Here is a 22897-nt window from a genome sequence, read left to right as displayed (position 1 = left end):
CCACAACTATCATATTGTATACCTGTTTTGTCAAAAATTTGTTCACCAACGAAAAAGACAAATCTCCATTTTCATTCCCATCCTCACATGTCGAGAAAACCATGAACCGTGTTAAATGAAAATCCTTTGCTTTGCACATCCCGGAATCAGAAGTCTGATTTTGTATACTTTCAAATGTTGATAAAAGATAACAAAATGTACTAACGGAAGTACTAATTTACTGAAATCTATTAATAAACAAATTATCTCCTTCGACTCAGACCGACAAAAAAAAAAATAAACAGATTCTTGAAAATAATTTATTTCAGATTCACTACTAACTCCATATTATATGTTCACACTTTTTCATGACAAAAACAAACACCCAGATAACCTTTGAAATAAGAAGAATTCATAGATTTACACTCCTGGATCTCAATAATTACATCTTTGATCAATTGAGAAACACAGATAAGTTCAAAAGGAAAAAGGCACGGAGGACATTTACATACAAGCACTTAATGCCTCAAATCAGGAAATATTTGTCAGATCTTGAAGAAACGATTCTAGGACTGGTTCGAACCATACCAGGGGGTGTAGCCAGGAATTTTACCAAGGGGGGACTAGTCTTGAGGGTCTAAAATGAAAATTGGGTTGGGGTTGGTCGAGAGTCGGAAGCTACACCCCTGAACCATACTATACCTTCGTTATATAAAAAATATTCCCAAATTTGAAAAATAAACTTCTCAATTTAATAACGAGTCATTTAGAAGAGAAGCAACTATTAGTAATACCAAGTGGTTTGAATAATTCAAGTTCGACAAATTTTGAAAGTACTCTCAAGGATTCACAAATTATAATTATCACAACTGGTTGTTTTAGCTCATACTGAGCAAACTGAGTATTCATTCTGTATGATGGCGACTGTGTATGAACCGAAAACACACCCAAGATAGAAAAGTGATCAAAGACCTGAATGCTTGTTTTATCTGATGTATAGAAGTTAATAAAACATGGAAATGTCATCTATTTCGGACAAACTTTACATGATTCAATGGTGATAAAATACACATTCTTTCATGATAAAATTGTTTCGAAAAATACATTTATAATCTAAAACGACACAAGAAGAGATTCATTTCTGGGCATTGACACACGCTACAAACCTCAATAACGGGAAAAAATTCAGGTAAAAAATTCATTGATATGCGATATTACGGAGAGAAAAATGGCTGGCAACCTAGAGTCAAGTTTGGCAAAACACTGATGAAGACAAAATTAAGATATGAATTCAAATATGCCTACTTTGTTTTGTACATATCATCTCTGGATAACATCTTATCATATTATACTAACCATGATAAAGGGATAAATTAGGCACAATTTGTTTGGTACCAAAGTTGAAATTCATCATGATTTTAAGAATAGCATTCAAACATTTCATTCAAGCCAGAGAAATAAATAGGTTTGTAAAATATGGTCCTAAAAGAGAGAAAAGAGATAAAAGAATGTGTGTCATTTTACTTTATTACTTATATCAGTTCAGACAGCCGATTCACTGATAGATGCTTGCAACAAGTCCATCGTCTTTTTCGCGTCTCCGAGAAGCATGGATGTGTTTTCTTTGTAAAAGATTGGGTTGTCAACAGCTGCATAACCAACACCAAGAGTTCTCTTCATGACAATAACCTTTAAAGATGGAAAGTGATTGGTAAGTGTTAGGTGAAAGTTACAAAACCCTGAGTCACGAGTCAATTTGTAAGTTATCCGCCCCTCAAGTCGAGTCTGAGTCATTTCAGTTGGACGCAAGTTCAGAGTCACAAAAACTCTGATAATCGGTGACTCGAGTCCAACTCAAGCCTACCCAATATTCGTTGACGTACAATTGAATATTGATTACTTATCGATCTTAAGATCGGTAAGTATATTGATAGGTATTTGTCTGTATGTCTGTGTGTCTGTTAGATGCACGCGATATCTCACGAAAGCGAGGTTGAATCTGCTCCAAATTTTGCATGTGCATTCATCTTATCTCGGACCAGAAACCTATTGATTTTGGGCGAATTATGTCGTATAATTAGCGAGTTATCAATCAATTATTGATATAGTGATCTAGATTTTTGTAAAGCGAGAGAATTTTGAAACCCGCCGAGTGTGTGTGTGCGATGCGCAGTGCGCAAGTTACAAGAGCGGATGAATCGAAACTGCAGTTTCTGTTTTGGGGGATCCCCTAACTATCGATCGATAAGTCTTCGGTTTCCAACCGATATTCTCGTTAAATAGTTGAAACATTGTCAACAACAACAACTGACAAATTTTCAATTTTAATTTTGAATAACAATTCACATGACACATACATTACAATCACCTAGACCAGAAGTCGGTAACATTTTGTCGCTCGCTGGCCAAAATTAAGGGTTGCAAAGCTTGATGGGCCGCACATTATTTTAGAAAGTTAAAAACCGAATGGATGACCGATGAATCACAATTTTTTTCACACAGATCAGAAGTTGAAATTTTCACCAGCACGCGAAGACTGCGACAAATCGTGAACTCAACTTAGAGAAATATTACAAATGACATTAAATGTGACACTTTTTGTTGCATCACGATTGATACGTCTTCGACAACACTGAACGACAAACATTTTTTAAATGGGCAACTGAATGAAGACAAGAATTTGAATAGAGTTTTTCTTCAAGAAGATACATTTTATAAAAATCAAGCAGTGATACATTTCTCGAATAGAATTTAGATTTCTTCCCTCATTGCATTGCATCTCAAAAAATTCCATTTAAATATATTCTACGCCACTTGAGAATTATATACTTGTTAGGTGATAATATAATTTAGTTTACACGTGTCTCACAATGAATTCTGTTACGTAAGTAAAGAATATAATCGTTGGGAAAGCTGTTTTGTTACTATAATCCAGTGAAGCGATGCGGGCCGTAGGTTGCCGTACCCTGACCTACCTTAATGATAAAACCTTAGTTCTCAATAAGAAAAGTTTCCAAATAAATGTATTCAAAATAATTCCCAAAATCAAGAATTCAGAATATGGAATTTCCCCAGGCAATATATATTTTTATTCATTTTTGAACATTCTAGAAGAAATTTAGGATATGTGTCACGAAACTATTGAATTCAAGGTATGTGTCACAAAAAACTACCTGTTTAGACTTCCATACTTCAAGTACAGGCATTCCAGCAATAATAGAATTTGGATCTTCTTGAGCTGCTGAATTGACTGTGTCATTTGCTCCAACAACAAGAACAAGATCGGTGTCTGAAATGAGAAAAATGATTTTTGAGAAAATATAGCATAGTCAGATTTTCCATTCAATAAATTTTTTTTAAATTAAAGGAAGTCAACTTCCAACCCAAAGTGAAAAAGAGACTGGTAAAAAATTTCCAAGCACCGCGGACTCGTTAAAATATCTAAAGCTACCGAGCAAATATTTGCCGTTCTAATTTATGTGTCAGAAAAATGAGTCCTACGAAAACTAATTCATGTAATTCCAGGAATGACTGGCTAAAACTGGTTTCCTTGACTTTGGTAATAGGCTATAGACAAATGTAATCATTTAAATAATAAGTCTTCCACCATATTTACGCGGCTATACATGCCTTGAGTGGTTGCAGGCCATTCAAATGATGATTAGGACGACCATATATCCCTATTCCCAACTAATACCAATGGTCAAAAACAAAACTTTACTATACCAAATACATTCTGAAGTGATATATTTGAATTAGAAATGTCAAATATATTCTAAACCGGGTCCTGTTCAGAGAAATCCATAAAAATTGTAGAAAACAAATTAAATAATGCTGAAAAATGGAGATAAACATCGCTCTGATTGATTTTTTGTTTTTACACTGTATAAGTTAAGTGAAATTTGTGAATTTACGTTTTTTCAGGTAAATTTGCTCAAAGCAAAGTCGCGTGCACTCGCTCAGAAATGAAGAAAATTAATCTCAGATATCTGAAGTTACGGCCGACCACAAAAGTGTCAAGAGCGATCATTATAGTCTTATACTTACGTTAGAATTGTACGTTAGTAAATACAAATTGATGCAAGATTAAAGCGAGACCGATTCACAGTTCATTTTAATATATTCAATTATTAGATTCATTTTTGACAGCAGTGACAATAAAATCAGGAAAACATACCTGGGAAATCGTCATTAATTTCCTCCATTTCCAAAACAACATCATAAGGAACTCCAGCTTCGGCAAGCAATACGTTTAATTGACCTGGCATTCTGCCTGCTACTGGGTGAATTCCAAACCTTTGAAGGAAAAATAAAATTTTATTAAAAATATATGTACAAGTGGAGAGTATAACCCTCATACTTCAACGTCAATATCAGAACTGTGAAGCACACCATGATGGGTAAAACCACTGAAGAATTGCTTCTCTGGTATAAATACTGCCATGCTGGTCTCCAGAGGTCATTCAGTCCTTTGATATACGAGAGACAACATGTGTCTTATGTCTGACTTTATATTCTGTTATTTGTGGTGACAAATTTACAACTAAATTGTTTATGTTAAGGCCGTAGTTCTCGAGTCATGCATATCATTCATTTCTAATCTATTTATAAACATGGGCATATCAAGCAATGTTGAGCGACGTTCAGCACTTTGCTACGCGTTGATTCGAACGATCCAATATTGACACCACATCAGTTCTTTTCAGGCATAATTTAAATGAAACTTTGGGGGGCGTCGCAATACCAAGAAGTTTAAGAACCACTGTGTTAAGGTATTGCTTGGGCTCAATAAAACATCAATTTATAACAATGAACATTCTCAACAGCCAAAAAAAAATAGGCTTTGTTACCAAAATTGGAATTTCTTGAGAGATCAAGCTTATGTCAGAGTCAAAACTTACTTTAACCCGGACTTGGTATCCAGGGTGAGAGTTTTAGTCCATCCAGAGTAGAGTAATTGGAGTCATTTATTAAAATGGCTCAAAGTTTAAATAATATTAAATATGGCTTTAGGTGAAAACATGAAGTCTACCTGACGTTCTTTCCAGCTTCCGTCAACTTTGCAACCATATCTGCAACTGGATATTGCGCTTTTGCAACACACAATCCATACCCTGAGTTAAAGTTGAAAAATATAAAATTGACTAGTTTGCAAACAAAATAAATACAAAGAAAAAATAAATATAAAAAATGTGTTTATTCACAATTCGAATGAATTCTGTCTGCATGATTTTAGCTTCTATTATTTTATCATGATCAACTGGACAATGAGGTGCTAAAGTATAGCCTTTGAGAAAATTGAGAATCTGTATTCATTTAATGCTCAAGACAAAGCTTGGTAAAATTTGTATAATATAATTTGCTTTTTTGCTGCTTAAGAAACTGTTTCAAATTAGTCAACAAAAGTGATTCAACAGATCTTGTCATTTTAGCAGTCGTCCATTAATTAGCTCTGAGAAAAGACTCCTTTACTTCTAAGTAAGTGCATGTGATCTTGGTTAGAAAAAAATTCTTCCACATTCACCTGGCACGATAATAATATTCTGGGCGTCTCTGATTAATTGAACAGTGTCATCAGGAGTTACTTCTGTGTGTGTTCCGGTAATTTCCATTGGTTTACCTTTTCCTGTACTTGATGTTCCATATCCTCCAAGGATAACATTAGCCAGTGATCTATTCATAGCCTGAAATAAGTATCGAGTAGAATAAAAATTTTGGAAAACAAATTGACAGTCAGGTGGGTAACACTTTGCTAATATTAGCCATATGGCCGCGCATTGAACCAGGGTTTTTCAAACTGGACACTCGAACCCCTAGGGGGCCCTGTTGTAGTTCTCCGAGGGCCCCGATAAAGGACTTGAGGTAACATTTGAGGCAACTACATTGATTTGAAATAAATACTGGAGTTGTATATTTCTTTACAGCGATATAGACTAATCTTTTAAAATTATCTGTTATTTTAATGGCATTTGCTCTATTTTAACCTGTTCTGAGCGACAGGGTGCATTAGCGCAATTTCAGACGCTGTGTGTAAACCATGAGGTCTGGAATGTTTGTTATGGTCTTGTTTGGAAGAATAGCTCATTTCCTACCCAGCAATATAAGAATGAACGTTATATGACATTTGGAAGTAATAAAATATCGCTTACATTTCACGAGTGTACTTCCCGCTGCGATAGAAAAACGTCGCACAGCAAGAAAATAATTCAATAAACCTTGGCGTTGCGCGCTAACCAATAACAAAAGCTAGTATGATAAGGTCTTATTTTGAAGGTCCTTTTATATGCTACATAACATAGGAGAGTGGACATCTCACAACGTCAGGAAGGTATAAAAATATCGAGTCGTTTGATCGCAGCTGCCTCACCGAAAAAAAGTTAGTTCACATAGGCGTTTTATCTCGCAAATTCTCCTTGTCTCACGATTATAAGCTTTTATGATTCATAATAAATGTTTTATTATGACTCACAAAAGCTTTCAACGCGATAAAGCACAAACAAACAACCGATCGATCTATCAAGCCTAGCCTGGCCTGATTCGATGTGGTGACTTCTCAAACGGAAAATTTTCAAAACGCTTCAACGACACGAGCTAACGAAAAGCGTTTAGTATCATATGAAAGAGAAAACCAATGTGCAGTCAACTGTATAGTCACATTTGCGCTTTTCAATAGCTATACACGTCCAACAGAAGATAGAATGAGAGAGTGTAAATATTTTTGTTATTTTTTGACGTTACGAGAGACCTCTTGAAAGAGGTGTTTTAGTTTACGGTCCTCCAGTGACATCTAGCGTATAGTACTCTAAAAGACCTTTCCAATGGTATATAATTATTGTATATTGGGTAAATTTTGGGGGTCGTATGACATTAATAAAAATGTATTCAAAATTGGGCTCGATTGGGCGTCTGAATCAGGTTAAGGCCAAATGTTGATTTCAAAGGTTAAAAACAGTTTGGTCATGCTAACTCACAAAAATACATTCAAAGTGAGAGAAATTCAGTGACTGAAAAGTGATGGAGGAATGGACACATCAGCCTCATAACGAGTACAAGACATAATTCTATAACTTAGCAAATAGAAATCAACTCACCACACACATAATGTATGATAGAATTGCTCCAGAAGATCCAATGAGAGCTCCGACGATTGTTAACAAGTTATTGTCGAGTAAGAATCCTTCTGCACACAGAGCCCATCCTGAATAACTGTTAAGCACTGTGATAACCACAGGCATGTCTGCACCACCAATAGCCATTGTCAGCGTTACACCCTGATGTATAAGAATACAATAATAAAACACAGATATAGTATGTATAATTTCACTGGGTAAATGGTAATTATTGGACACAAAGTGGACCTATGTATCATTTTATCAATATGTTGTTGTTGATCTTCTTAGCGGACAGGAAAAAATCGCTTTTTTCACTTTCGAAATTTTCAGTGGTTAAAGATTGTATTCTTCATTAGAAGGCTATTACTTTTATTTGTTTTCAATGATCTTTCCTCTGAAATGCGCTGAATAGTTTTTTAATTATGGAAACATGTTTTCTTTTTTTATGATATCGTGACGCTGGCAATGGTATTCTACTGCGACAGATTACATACTCATACTACGGCAGTTAAGACTTTGTGTCCATATATTTGAGCATCACTTTCATGTTAACTATAATAATTCTGTTTAGAATCTATTCATTTATTTTACTCCATGATTTGGGGGTCGTATTTCCAAACTTCCACATCACAATTCAGAATTCCAAACGTCTACTGGTGGAAATTAAGGTAAAAATTTCTAACAGAAACTAAAATGCATACTGAGAGTTGACTGAGTAGATAGATGTTCAAAAACACCTGCATACGCCAAAGTTTTCATGGTCAAAATTTAGTTTTCTCAGAGTTGGGAGCTAGAGTCCGAGTCATAATTTCTAATTTTTGCTGTTTTTGAGTGACCTCTGACCCCAGAGATGCCAGATCAAGTCAAGGGTCATTCAAGTCTTAAGTCCAAAGTTGAATGTTTAACTAACAGTTGAGTAGGATGGCATCTCGAGTAACTTCAAGTGTTTGATAAATAGTGACCTGAGATGTACTCATTTCGAGTCTAGATAGCATTTCTGCCCTCCATTAATATTAGGGTCCAAAATACTATTTTTGATCTTACCATAACAGTGGAAAGCGTTGCAGTGGTGCCGAGAGCCATTAAACCAGTGGTCATAGATGGATCCATCATGTATGGTATGATAGGCAGAAAACTACCAGCAAGAAGTCCGATGTTTATGAGATTTCTACCAGGCAAAAGAAGAGCAGCGGAATCCAGAAGACCTTAAAAAATAATTTTTTTTTAAAAAAAATATAGTCTGGGATAGGGAATCCTCAGAGTCGGTTTCGGAATTTCAGATTCATAGTAGTGATAAACAAGTCAAAATTTTCGACAGAAACTCCAAAAGCATTAAATAGACTGAGTACCAAACAAATGCATAAGGCTTGCATACGGCAGCAACCAATATTATAGTTTGGTTTTCGGAGTTTGGAGATGAAGTTAAAAGTCAAAATTTACCCCAATCTGGAATCTGACTAAAAATTTTTGTCAATCCGGAATTAGGCGTCTGAGTTTTTTTTTTAAATGGTTTGGAATTTGTAGTCGAATGTAAAATTTCTTCGATTGTACATGTCTCATAAAAGCGATGTACAAAAACTTGATCATATTATTCAAACAGTGAAACTGCATATCGCAACACAATTTTTTGCCAAATCAGCAAAATTTGGGGTGAAACAATGGGGGCCGAAGAAGCCAAAAAAATATGAGGAATATATGAAATTAACAGCTTTCTGGAAACACTTCCATCTTGCACCGATACAAACTTCAAAAGCGATCCAAACAAAATCAGTTAATATAAAATGAAGAATTTTCCCGACCTTGTAGTTTTCCATAAGCGATCAGGGATCCGCTGAATGTCACACCTCCAATGTAGGTTCCTAAGTATGCAACAACTTTGATCATATTTGCCATTGGATTGTCAGCAAGATGTGGTTGCTCGATCATAAACTCAGCGATGCATGTCATGACGGCAGCAAGGCCTACGAGACTGTGGAATGCTGCAACTAGCTGTGGCAAATCAGTGATTTGAATCTTCTTCGCGACAGTTGCACCTGGAGATATGGTAATGGACAAATTGGGAATTTTTGGATTAAATAGAAACCTTCGTAGTGTTATCGAAGGACTTGAACATCCTATAAAACGCAAATTTCCAACTTTGAAATTTTTTCTAAATCGAGTATTCATCATACAGAATTTAAGTAATTATGATATTTTCTATGTTTTCATGGTTATCACTCTGAACAAGAGAACACTGATATGCGAGAGGCTATTATTTTTTTTTAGAAAAACCAGAATCTTTCGATAGTATTTGACTGAATTTATTCTACCCCGTATGACATGGTGGGTAACTTTTCACATATTAGTGGTGCTTGTATAGAAAAATAAAATACATAAAAATATCTCAGTTCCCACATTCAATTCTTGTAAGATCTAGAAACTATTTCTAACCCATGTTCGTCCGTCCGTTGATATTACGACTCTTTAATATAATCTCCGATAATTATGTGTCTCTAATCAACCTTGTTAGTTGGATATTTCATACGGTACTCACTGTCAATATCAGTAGTTTCAAAACTCGGAAATTTTACATTTGATAAATTAGATATTAGAACCTTGGGAGCGTTACTCGATAATCAGCTTTGGTTCCCAGCGACTTCCCTTCCCCAGTAAGACCGTGCAGTTATCATTTTCTCGAAATTTGTGCTAGAGTGATTTTTTTTTACTGGTTGGAAAAAATAAACTTGACTTAACTTACCACTATTTTACAAAGAAAATTTTAAATATTTTTGATATCTTACCAAGAACACCTCCGACAGACATAGCTCCGAGCATTTGGCCGAGCATCGCACTATTGGGGTTTAGATGACCAAGTGTAGCTAAGATACCACCTGACACACCAATCATACCGAGAGCATTACCCAAACGAGCAGTAGATTGTTGAGATAACCCAGATAACGCCCCAATGCAACACAGACCAGAAGCAAAATACATCATCTGCAATGAATAGATGGAATAAGGGTTAGACAGAAAACGAATGCGTGCGCATGAACTGCATAATACCAAAAAGGCCTGAATTTGCCTTAAAATTGAGGCTTGGCTTTCAAATATGAAATGCTCAAGTAAATTTTTTTAAATCATTCCAAATCAAGAACTAACTATATCAAATATGTACAATTTCAAATGTATTTGAACGAACATTTTAACAAAAAATATTTTCCAAAATTTCCAAATATTGAATCTTTTTTTTATTTTTAAATGCCATATTTAATATTATAAGAACGATTCGTCAACTATATTCGTGTAGATTGGCATATACGTATTGGATTTTGCTGAAAAAAACACCATCGAAAAATTTGGAAAAATTCAATCAAGTCATAGGTAAACTTCTATATTAAAACAAGGCACCCATTGCCACGGTAAAACTTCCAAGTTTTACTTTCTCACTAACCTGATGAAGGTCTGTATATCCCTGCATGTATCCCGCACCATAAGCAGCCAAGTATGCACCACCAGCAATGCCGTAAAGATAATTATATTCAGGTGGATCGGTTGGTCTTTTGAACATGTCCAACATACGCTGGGTCACAATGAAACCTCCAATAATATTGATGGTAGAAATGAAAGCCGATGCTGCTGCCAGGGCCTAGAAATATGATACAGGACTTATTTTGTTTATGCTGTAAGAATAGGAAGTTGATAAGATGGGGAAATAATATAGCGGCCCATGTATCCTCGTCAGGTTACCAGTACAGGCCAGTATAGAGAACAGGTTAATTACTGGCAGTATATGCAAAATTCAGATGGCAGGCCATGGCCTATTAACCGGTTACCAATCCAGGTTTAAGTGTACATAATTTTTACCGAGCAAATTGTTGAATATTCACAGAATTGTATGATGATGGGGAAGGAGTAGGAATCAATCAGCGATAGGCAAACTGTGGCAACTTTTCCACACAAAATTCGGACGATATCAAGTCTCGTCCCAGGGCTTCAAGCCAAGGTTCCGAGCACATTGTATAACCAATATTTGAAATAAAAAAGGGATAATGCTGCGAAAAATATAATCCAGACATAGCCAAGTTGAATTTAATGAGCAATACATATTGTTAATTGTTTTTTTATTGTATTTCTGACAAATGAACGCATATAAATCAATTGAAATTGTTTGTTTATCATTATGACATAATAATTTCTTATTTTTTATCTTTATTTGATCAAGAATGTATCTAACTTTTTTCTCACAGTATGAAGTAAACCAGGGGTGGGCAACCGAAGTGTTTCACCTAACCCCCTTGTGTCAACTGAATTTACGACTATAGTTTTTATGGATATAAATTTTTGTTGAAAATATTGTCATTACGACCCCCCGATTGTCACATTGTGCTTCTTATTATTATATGTTAACCTAGCTGTTGTAAAATAAACAATTTTTATTCATGGTTTTTCATATTGAGTTTTGAAGCTCCGGCCCAGTCTATTATCTGTAACTGGCCACTCAGAAAAGTAATTGTCCATTCCTGAAGTAAATAAACAATACGGGTCAACTTACATATGGTGTCCCAGAAACCCCTTCTTGTCCCATTAGTGCAAGTCCTCCCACTGCAGTCAGACCAGAAATAGCGTTAGTGACGGACATCAGTGGTGAATGAAGAGCTGGAGAAACGCCCCATACAGTGTGATAACCCACAATCACACTAACCCCAAAAGTTGTCACCATTTGAGTAAAAGCGGGAGTGGGAGATAGAACTCCTAAACCGACGATTCCAGCAAGACCTAAAAAGGAATGGATTTAATTGAGTAAGACTAAACGTAATTGCCTTCTCATTGAGTAGAAACTCTGCGGCACAACTGGGAATCTCCCATGGCTCACAAGTTTGAGAGCCACCGAGTGAGAGCTTCAATCCTTACATCAATAAGCATTTACTAGAAACATACTGCACCAAGGCAATTCTTTATAGGTGAGTAGCAAAAGCATTTTTGTGGTCACCGTAACCTTGCTCATGGTTGAGTTTCCTTTACTTCTGAGTGAGTGAGACCTTGCTTTGCGCACATTTCTTGCAAGATAGACAATTTGGCGCTCCAGAAGTATGTGTACCAAAATGGAGGGAACTAATTTTGTTCGCCTACTTTACATCAAGTTGTGTCAAGCCTACTTTACATCAAGCCTATGGGTAGGAGGTATACTCACTTGGCTGATACAGACAGTACCCAAACTCATAATACAGGGTGTCCAAAAAGTTTCGCCCGATTATAAAGTCTTTTATATTTAAATGCTATTTTTTGTTTTAATTGTAAAAAAGATTTATAGTCAACCTGTTTCTAATTGGATGTTATAGATGTGGAATGTTGCAGTCCCCATTTATCATACAACAAAAATTATTCAAATTTGCAATTGGTAATGCTATGAAATCGGGCGGAACTTTTTGGACACCTTGTTGAACTAAAAAAATGAGGAAAATCGGAATAAAATTACGGCCTAACCCTAATCTGGTTCACGTACTACTCGGGAGTACCAACAATTTAACTTTGGATTACTGTTCGGTCCAATGAAAATTCCTTTCTAACATCGTAGATTTAACATACGATTATATACCGAAACCTAAAAAAACATCCATCCAACAGTGGTAATCTATCAAAATTGAACTGAGATAATCATAGGCCTACCTGATGTAATGAGGGCATTATTTTTCATTGTGATTTGGAAATTACTCGGTGGTTCCACAACGGCAACTTCTGGTTTGGGTGCAGGAGGTTTTGGGGGTTCAGGCATAGTTTGAGGAGGTGGTGGAGGGAATGAGATTTCACCATTGTTGACGACGCAAGAACCTCTCACCTGTAGAAAGAAAAATAGGGGTCAAGTAAGTATTATATTTGATTAATTAATTTTGTACTTAATTAATTTAATTTGTTGATAATACAAAAATTGTAAAAATTCCGTTAGGTACCTAAATTCCAGTTTCGACTTGAAAATTAGTGTGGTTTAACTCAAGATGAGTCTTTGTAGCAGATTACCACATATTTAACAATCATACTGTTAAGGAATCTGCTGTCACTCTGACCGAACTTGAGACTAAGAAATGGAGCAGAATAGAGAGTAGTAAAAGTAGCAGCTATTCTCAACTTGGTTCCTTTCCAATTTGCTGGGAGTCGAATGGTTTTAATAATTTGATTGCTTTACACTGGCACTGCCTATTATAAGTATGTTACGTATGACACACTTACATGGCAATAACTATTTGATTACTTTATTATTTCTTGCTATAGTTATTAACGTCTTGTACTCCAGTATTTAGCTCTGTTAATGGTGGTATGCTCGTTTTGTTTCTCAATTAATTTGCTAATTTTAGGATTACCTATTCTGACAAAGCCTCATCTAAATGTAAGTGATCTGGTATATATTTTCTGCGTATTATGCTTGATCGTAGTACCTATTTGAACGGTTATCTCTTACCATTGTGTCTGATTGATATCTGGATCGAATCAATTCAAAAGTTTCATTTTTGAATATTAATTAATAAAGACGTAGTAGGCAAAGGTGATTTACTGATTTGCCAATAGGCAGAAATTCAAACTACAGAGGGATATAATACAAGAGAGCTGTGCCCGAATATTTCGACACAAACGCCAACCAAAGTAGTACAGGTATGCAATCTGTCAAAGTAGACTACCAGTGCCACAATCTTTGCGAGTTCATCTGGCCACCAAATCGCGAACGCATAACCACCACAAGGTGTGGAATATTTAATTTTGGGAAACGTCACTGCACATTTAAAAAACACGAACCCCTTGAGATCCCACAATTTTTTTTTAAATAGATAAAAGTAATGGCCTTCGAGCTAAAAATATAATCTTTGACCACTGGAATTTTCAAAGTAATTGGACCAGCAGTTATTGAGAAAAGCGATTTTTCATAACAAGAAAGAAAAAGGAAATTCTAACAACAACAACATAACAACAAAACGATCCCCATGTACATTCCCTGTCCAATAATATACCTACCACATGATCAATATTTCCATGGTCATATTCATTCTTGTATTGATAGTCAAATATTTCTTTATCAGGACTCATTCCTTTGATTAGTCTGACCATGTTATTGGAGAAAAGAGTTGATGACTGAGTGGGAAGTTGACTTGGTAAATCTGTGTATCCAATAATCTTTACACCCTGTCAAAAGAAAACCAAAAAATGTTTTCAAATTCTCAAAATATGATGTCGAAAACAAATTAAATATTCTAATACATGATATTCAATTTGGTAAATATGTGAATTTATACACAAGTCAAAATCTTTTCAATTTCAAGCGGTTTAAATCTTACATAACACATAAGTCTCACATAACAACCAAAAAGAGCGCTTTTTAAATCCTGAAATCAATAAAATGTAGAGAATCAATCTGATCACGATAAACCTTGGGTTTCTCATATTTCTAAATTCAAACTTATTGAATATCCATTTGATTTCTATATGTTCTTGTTTACTATATTTCAATTTAGAAAATATTCAAGAACATTAATTTGAAATGTATTCAGACTTGGTTTTGGAAACTAATAATCAAGAATAAGCCAAACATGAACTGCAGTCAAATGGCTACGATACTACGGGTAATTCAGAATAGTGAATTATTTGATTTCTAGTCAATGCTAATTGGAAATGAGTTCAAACTGGTTGGTAATAAGTCTATTCCGAACTGCAGTAAAATGGCTATGATATTAAATTGGAATGCATTCAGAATAGTGAATTAATAATGTTTAGCCACCCCTGGTTGGGAATGAGCCAAATCTGAAAATTTGGTTGAGAATAAGCCAATTCTGAACTGCAGTTAAATGGCTATGATATAAATCTAAAATGTATTTAGAATAGTGAATTATTCGTGGTTAACCACTCCTGGCTAGGAATAAGCCAATTTTTGGACTGCAGCAAAATGGCTATGCCTTAAATTGTCTTTTAGGACGACTCAGAACATAAATCTTAAAGAATAATAATACATTCATTATAACAATAGACATACCGGCATTGAATACTATAACAAAAGAGACATGTGAAACTTGAGAATGCTTGACAACAATACCGGTACATAATATCAAAACTGAACTCGTTAATGGGAACTTACTCCTTGTTCGAATAATTGTCCAGGTTTCGTGTATTCGCAATTTCCGCCAGCCTCTGCTGCTAAATCAACGATGACTGAACCGTCTTTCATTGAATCTACCATGGCTTTTGTAATTAGTTTCGGTGCTGGCTTGCCTAAATGAGAAAAGATTGTGTAGAAAGAACAATAGGGTTCTAATGAGGCAACCCTGCTTTTAGGGTAAGATGGACTAAGGATTGAAAAGTTAGACTTGAATGTGTTGGGATGAAGTTTATTAAAAAAAATTCCAAGATCTATAAACACAACGAGATTTACAAAAAAGATAAAATGAATAGATAAAATTGCAGATATAGCCTTCTGTATGGTGATTTTGCCCACACCCATTTATATGCTGCCAAAAAGGCAGTCACAAATGAGCTTGCATCAACTTGCTTGTTCTCAAACAAACGCGGCAAAATTTAAATTACACTGGATTCTTGAGGCACCAAAAGAATAATTTTGACAAACCAAATTATTCATGGTTTGAATTTTAATATTTATCCCGGGGAAGCGGGGAAAGTCAAAAAGATGGCTTATCAAAACTTGTTTTCTAACTAACAAAATCTCACCAGGTATAAGTGCAGTGGTTATAATAATGTCCACATCCTTGGCTTGTTGAGCGAATAAAGCCATTTCAGCTTCGATAAATTCCTTCGACATTTCTTTGGCATAACCCCCTGTACCTTCACCAGACTCTTCAAAATCAACCTGAATAATTGTTTTGAGGTAAATGAGACAAAAATGGAAATGAGAGAGAGACTTAATTAAATTCTGCAAAAAAATATGGCGGACAATTTAAATTGAGTTTGTGTTTAGTAAGATTATTGGATGTCAAATTGTCAAAAGAAGAATTTTTTACATGCAAATATCCCTGAAATCAGGAATTCACTATATCAAATATAAACGATTGCAATGTACTCAAATTTTCTATTTGCTTCGAACTTCCCACCGTAGTACAATTTTTTTTCCGGGGTCAGCCAAAGTTGTGATGAAGTGAAAATGGCAAATTTATCTATGAAAGTTGTAAAAGAAAACAATCAATCAAATCACTCGACTACTGTGTATTTTATCAACTGTTGTGCTAGAAGGGACACAATTTAGATCCAGAATTAGGAAAACCTGCTAGCATGTTCAACTATCAAAATTTCAGTATGATTTCTCAAGTAGACGTTTTCCAAGAACACAACTTTAACACAACAACTAGCAATAAGAATTTACCACGATCAACTGCTTATATAATAGAAAGGGAGCTCAGTTTACTCAATTGCATACTCAAGGTGACATTGTTAAACTTTCCAAATCAGTTTTTACTAACACATAATGCACGGCCATAATTCTGTATAGTTCAATCCAGTGATCACCACCAACTTTGCCAAGAAATGAGTCTCCCTTACTTCCGATAGAGTGTAGACCCACTATTAATAAAGTGCCACTATTGCTTGCCTTCAGAGAAAACGGTGACGAAATATCTATCCTACCATACTTCTATAACAACGATGGTTTCTTACTTTCAATGGTTCAGCGCCGAGAGATTTAAACTGTTCCAAAGCTTCCTCTCTTGTGTCAAAACCTCTGACGATAGCCCCCATGGATTTTGCTGTACCAGCAGCAGCAAGACCAGCGACACCTCCTCCAATGATAAGTATCTGTATAAATAAAAAATCCATTACTAAAACTAATTACTATATTTTGCTAAATCGCTGTTGTCTTGTTGGGGTTATAGGGTTGTTGTTGTTAAAAAAGCTTTACTCTGTAACTAATGCGTAAGATAAAAGAAATTTCAAGTTTTTTTTCCAAACTTTCCCAAGAGCCCAATGGGGGCCGGTATCTCACCCTTAATTTAGCTTTTTATTGGTAATTACCGAGCACACACATGGCTATTGGTATGATTCTTTTGTAGCTGGAATTCTATTCATATTTTCATATTCATTCAACAACTGTGTCAATATATTTAGTAATTGCACACCTAATTATTAACGTAATTGGATAAAATGATTTAAAATGAAAATTCAATAAACACTGTTTGTGTTCTTTCTAGAGTATGTTCCAGACGACCTAGTTTCTGCTTTTTTTTCAGGGGAGTTCATCGACTCAGAATATTTCAGTTGAAAAAAAAAAAAATTATCCTAGACTGACCTTCGCTGGTGGTACTTTTCCTGCTGCCGTAATTTGACCTGTGAAGAAACGTCCAAAATGATTTGCTGCCAAAATTACTGATTTGTATCCTGAAATGTTTGCCATAGAACTCAGGACATCATAACTCTGTAAAACAATATCAATTTTTAATAACTAGAAATAACACATTCCCTAGAATTTTTTAGTTCATTATCAATAGCAGAAAGATTATTACGAAATAATAAACATTTAAGTTAAAAAGAGCTGAATCTCATTCTTCAAGCAGTGCGAAGAAGTGGGGGACTAAGACGTGGTTACTGAAACAGGGCTCTCGGCCTTGTTGGGGGTCACAGAAGGGTTCTACGTGGGCCACAAGTACTTGACTTCACTAAGCTTTAAAAGGACCTTCACTAGCGCTGCAAAACCCTATAAGTCAGTGGTTCCAAAACTTTATAACATCGTTGCCCCTAAATCGAATTACCAAAAGCTCAATTACCCCCTTCATATAAATAAAATTTCCAACTAAGTGGACGGCAAACAGCATCTCATATCATCGTCAATCACAAGACAGTCAATGATAAGACAGTGAACGTCTGAATTACCCCCCAAAAAATTTTCAAATTATCCCTTTATTAGCACAAATATACAAAAAAGTTATTAACCTGGGCTATTGTAACTCTTGGTACTTGATCCATTGCAAATACAGTCGACTTCTTTTCACTGAGTTTTTTCAATAAATCTGGATTTTGTGCCGGATAAATATTACTGAATAATGTACTGTCTTCTTTCAACAGTGCAATTTCTTCAGCCGAAGGTGCACGAACCTGAACAGTATTTTGATGGAATTTTTATGACGTTATCTATATAAGCATGTACAAAAAAGTACGTAAAATGAAACAATTACTAATACAATATACTTATATGTAGTCAAGGTCTGTGTAGCAGGAGTCAGAATCTGGAGGCGAAATTAAAATTTGGCATGGCACTATTGAAAGTGGAGTCATAGTTACTTAGGACTTATACTGAGGGAGGGGGGGGGGGGGGGGTATGGTTGAATCCATATGACTTAAAGAGTCAGAATTCTAATATTTTCAAGTGATAAAAGTGTATACTGAAAAAAATAGAACTTGGCTAAACATTTCTATAAACAATTTAAGCCAATGTTTTTGCAGTAGAGTCAAATTTGTTTTTAGTAGCTTGGGAGTTAAATGTGAATTTTCCATGAACCACAGCCTTGTTTCAAACTTATTCTGGCTTTGAATAATTCAAAAGATTTCTTGGGTAGGAATGGATTCCAAAGGACGTAGTTAGTCAAATATCTAATTAATGAATTACATATTTCATATGAAATGTCCACCATATTTTGTATGAAATATATACTTTCAGAGTAATATCTAGGAATAGTATTTGAAAAATGAAATGAAAAAAAATCACAATATAATAAAAGTTAAGGAAACAAGAAAATTACCTTGAGAACTATATCAGATGCAAATGCACTCTTTTTATCTGTTAATTTTGCTCCTGCATTTGTGTAATCTGAATTGGAGAATTTAGCCGTATCTCCTGCACCAGACTCTATTTGCACACCAAATCCCATTTTTATCAAGGTTTGAACACCAGCAGGCGATAAAGCAACTCTCTTCTCATTCATAAAAGTTTCTTTAGGAACTCCGACAACAACATCTCCGTATGGTTTACCTAGGATTGAAATAAAAATATTTATATATATATATATATTGGAAATTAGTTGCTACTATAGTTTGCAGTCCACCACACTATACTATGATGTCTATTGCTCCATCCATCACGTGCACCAGTTATTTCTATACTTTTAATATAGCGATAAACAATTAATATATATTAAAGTTCCACGCAAAATGAGTGTTTATGAAATTAAAATGATTTTTATTTATAGAAAAGGTAAGTAAGGTCAAGTAAGGTTTACGAAAGACTAATTTAATCTATTATAGAGTGAGAAAAATAATTCTTATATTTTTAAACTCACTCATAAAACTGTAGAAAAATATGATCTCTAAGTAGAAATCTTACAAAAATTAGTTGTTTTCTTTTGTAATAAAAAAAAAATAAGATTACTGATTCTCAAGTAAATAATATTGCTATCTTGCAGGGCGGCACTATGCTATGGAAAGCTATACAATGTGATGGGGATCAGGAATAACGGTTCCATTACATTTGAACCCACGTACATTTGAGCCCATGACAATTGCACCTGTATGCTATTGCACCTATGGAATTTTTTTTGTTTCACGGATAGTTAAACCCATACTAACCCTAACCCATGGGTTTTAGCACCCGCATATAGATTGAACCCGTGGATATACGCATGGGTTCAAATGTACATGGGTTCAAATGTACGGTCACCGGAATAACATATGCAAATATGGTTATGCTACGCCTACTAGAAATACTTGGCAATATACTAAGCTTAAAAACTTTATCCCTCTGAATAGTTTGCAATTGTGACCACAAGTACAACCATGGCACAAAATCTAATATATCTTACCCTTCTGTGCATGACGGGTTGCCGCACTGAATTTTCTCGACCAATAATATTTCAAATTTCTTGACAGAACTTTGGACGATTGTTGGAGTGGTGTTCTATTGGCAGCAAATTTTATTAAACCCGACATGATAGTAGGTATTACATTAACTAGCAGACTGGCACCTAAACATTATGGAAAACATAAAAAATTCAGAACTTAGGCCATAAATTAGTGAAAAAGCAGATAATATATACCCCTGGAATTAAATGAACACAAAATTATAGAACATGTATCTAAATGAAGAATAGCCTAGCCATGTTTCGATCTTTTCACTGACAGGAACATGTGGCACTTATAGGCGAGCAGAGTCTGCATATTAAAAAGTAAACAATGCTAAATAAATAGTACTTCCAAGTCAATGCGTGTGAACTGGCTGACTGGGGTAACTTGGGTTCAGAATTTTGTCTCAGAATAATTTTGTAAATATTAATCTGTAATTGATTTAGTATTTGCGGTACTGAATTCTGGGCATCACATGGCTTATCGTACAGTGCAGCAGTTTTAAATCAATAAACCAGAACAAGGTTTTCAGATTTTATTAGTTTTTGCATTTCAGCATTTACTGAATGCAGAACAGACAGATCAGCAGATTGTGTACACAGCCTAACTTGCACCTTTACATAATGACATGTTGCAGACATGGCATTCTGACATTTGCCAGCTGCATGGCCGCATTCAATCATCATTCCATAGTATAAGTATCAGTTTATTTTGATTTCTCGGATACACAACATACATAAAAAACATCAAAAACCAGAAAACATTGGAAAATCAGGAAAACTGGCAAACCTCTATAAATGTTTAATTCATGTGGAAATACATGTGTCAGTTCCCTGTGATACACAAACAAACATATAAAAATAAAAGATAGAAACATAAAAGTGCATCGTTCAGGCAAAACCTTCCATCTTAGAGTCTTATGGCTCAGCGGTGTGGCGCATCGTGCTAAGCGTTAGGAATATGCTCGCCACCGCATCTGTGATTACCCTTCGTGGGTTCGCATTCCATGCGGGGATGATCATGTGCGAGAGGATTGCTGGACTCCTTGCTGCCGTAGGGTGGTTCTCGTAACCGCTGGTCGGTCACGGCTTCTTCCACCATCAGGTCCATGCTTCCGAAAACAAATAACTGGCTAACTAACCCCATACTGCCATACCCGACCTGGACCGGTAACCGGAGGAGAGGCCGTGGTTCGCCATATGAATAAGCCGTCTTATCGCCTTTCCTCTCCCCAGGATAAATATGTAAACCTTTCCTTCCTTATATATTCCTGTATTCTGTATGTTTTAAACTTTACCCGATATCTAAGATTTTGTTTTCTCTCGTGATTTTATAATCAGTTTTTACTTAACTTTACTTGTTTTTATCAATCATTTTATTGATTGTTATGCCTGTACTGTACAGCTGTATGCTAATCACAGGATTATGGAGTCGAAATAAACTTATACCGGTATTGATACTCATAAAACTAGGCTATACGGTATCTGTATATTGAAACGTTGTGTGACTGGATATCAGGATATAGGTCCGCGAAGGTTTGCTTGTGCTCTTGCACATAGCCCAATTCTACTCCAACAAACAGACAAAGCCTCATTCGAAGCAATTGTACAAAAACAGATCATAAAAAGTTACCGCATTTAACAACAATCCCTCTTCCACCTAAAAATCATTTCAAAACACACACCCACACAAGCAGACAAGCTTTGCCTACCTACTAAATTACTGCAAACCAATGAAAAATGCAAATTATATCTAGGTTTACCATAAGAAAGGTAAACTACAAATTTAACTCCAAGACGTTCTGTCTAATCGGAAAAGTTCGGAATGACCTTACCAGTTTACGTCTGTACGTGAACGCACAAACATGCAACGTCGACCGGCAAAATAAACCGGTGGATATGAAAGCGTGCGTCCACGCTGTAAAAGACGCAGAAACGCCACAGCGTTATAAACAGAATGGTGGAAACGTAACCAGCAGCATCTCTGCTTACCTAATTTGCGGTATCGATAATTATTATTTACGCATATGAAAAGAGCAGTGTCCTTTCGAAATGCCTTAAACACAAGGTATATGCATCTTCATGCCCCGAGGCGATACTAGACAAAATATATGCCCGGTAGCCCGTGCTTGGCAAAGCTTATGTAAACCTTCTACATTTACGCTTGCCGCCATATTCGTAAAGATAACAGCTTCCGTGTGCTTTTATGGCGTATCTTCGTGTTAACTATACAGCAAAACAATCTTTATAACTTCTTGAGTGATGAAGATCGAAAAACGGGCGATTTTCAGCTATCTTGGACACAACTCCAAACTTATAAACTGCATTGCATTTGGTGGACCTTCTGAAGTATGCGCACCAAGATGGCGCACAACCTGAACTCAGGTTGTGTACCAGGTTAGTGTTCAGGTTGTGCGACATCTTGGTGCGCATACTTCAGGAGTACCCATTTGGTAATTTTGCAACTTATGTACCGTGTTTCGCCGAAAATAAGACCTACCCTAAAAATAAAACCTAGCCTGTATTTTAAAAACAATTTCATTATAAGCCTTCCCCTTAAAATAAGACCTAGTCAATAACGCGAAATTTTTTTGACCTAGTTGATAGCAAGAAATCTCTCCTGCTCGTTTTAAATGATTAATAATCGGTGTTTCGCAGTATCTTTAAATAAAAACGTGTTATTTATAAGTAAATGGATATCGGTTTTCATATTTTACATATTTAAAAATCTTGTGATTCTCTATTTTGTAATTTTGTTTTTGATGAATGAGAAAATAAGAGATCCCCCGAAACCAAGCCGTAGTGCTATTTTTCGGAAGAAAATTGAAATAAGAACCAGTCTTATTTTCGGGGAAACACGCTATTTGTTTTACTTACCTATAGTTAATTTTTTTTTCTAATCGAGTCTCGAACACCTGAAATATATGTAGTTGTATGTTTTTTTTTGTGATGGAGTCTTTCAGGCACATAAATTACTGAAAACATGGAATCCACTGCTCAGTCAGTTCGCAGAGA

General features: G+C 35.4%; 2 protein-coding genes across 3 annotated transcripts in view; one reads left to right on the top strand and one right to left on the bottom strand.

The window, feature by feature from the left end:
- LOC120330351 (E3 SUMO-protein ligase PIAS1-like) overlaps positions 1 to 22897 on the top strand; it is a 140310-nt gene that overhangs the window by 13472 nt on the left and 103941 nt on the right. The gene's annotated exons all lie outside the window — the stretch shown is intronic.
- LOC120329523 (NAD(P) transhydrogenase, mitochondrial-like) lies at positions 286 to 20023 on the bottom strand. Its single transcript, XM_078118433.1, has 20 exons — positions 19844 to 20023; positions 18788 to 19017; positions 17982 to 18143; positions 17341 to 17466; positions 16713 to 16850; positions 15774 to 15912; positions 15187 to 15320; positions 14073 to 14240; positions 12738 to 12906; positions 11623 to 11846; positions 10522 to 10716; positions 9872 to 10067; positions 8891 to 9124; positions 8136 to 8296; positions 7071 to 7250; positions 5504 to 5663; positions 5012 to 5093; positions 4157 to 4275; positions 3153 to 3268; positions 286 to 1668 (listed from the first exon to the last, which is right to left on the bottom strand). Exons 1-20 carry the CDS (start codon positions 19968 to 19970, stop codon positions 1522 to 1524), a joined length of 3207 nt encoding a protein of 1068 aa, XP_077974559.1. The 5' UTR covers positions 19971 to 20023; the 3' UTR covers positions 286 to 1521.

The sequence above is a fragment of the Styela clava genome, chromosome 12 (assembly GCF_964204865.1).
Source record: "Styela clava chromosome 12, kaStyClav1.hap1.2, whole genome shotgun sequence".
NCBI lineage: Eukaryota > Metazoa > Chordata > Ascidiacea > Stolidobranchia > Styelidae > Styela > Styela clava.
This window is presented reverse-complemented; position numbering and strand designations above follow the sequence as displayed.

Coding starts and splice junctions, on each gene's coding strand:
- LOC120329523 (XM_078118433.1), bottom strand. CDS start 19,970: ATGTCGGGTTTAATAAAATTTGCTGCCAATAGAACACCACTCCAACAA. Junction 15,321..15,773: donor AACCACTGCACTTATACCTG/GTGAGATTTTGT, acceptor TTTCTCATTTAG/GCAAGCCAGCACCGAAACTA. Junction 14,241..15,186: donor GACAATTATTCGAACAAGGA/GTAAGTTCCCAT, acceptor TTCTTTTGACAG/GGTGTAAAGATTATTGGATA.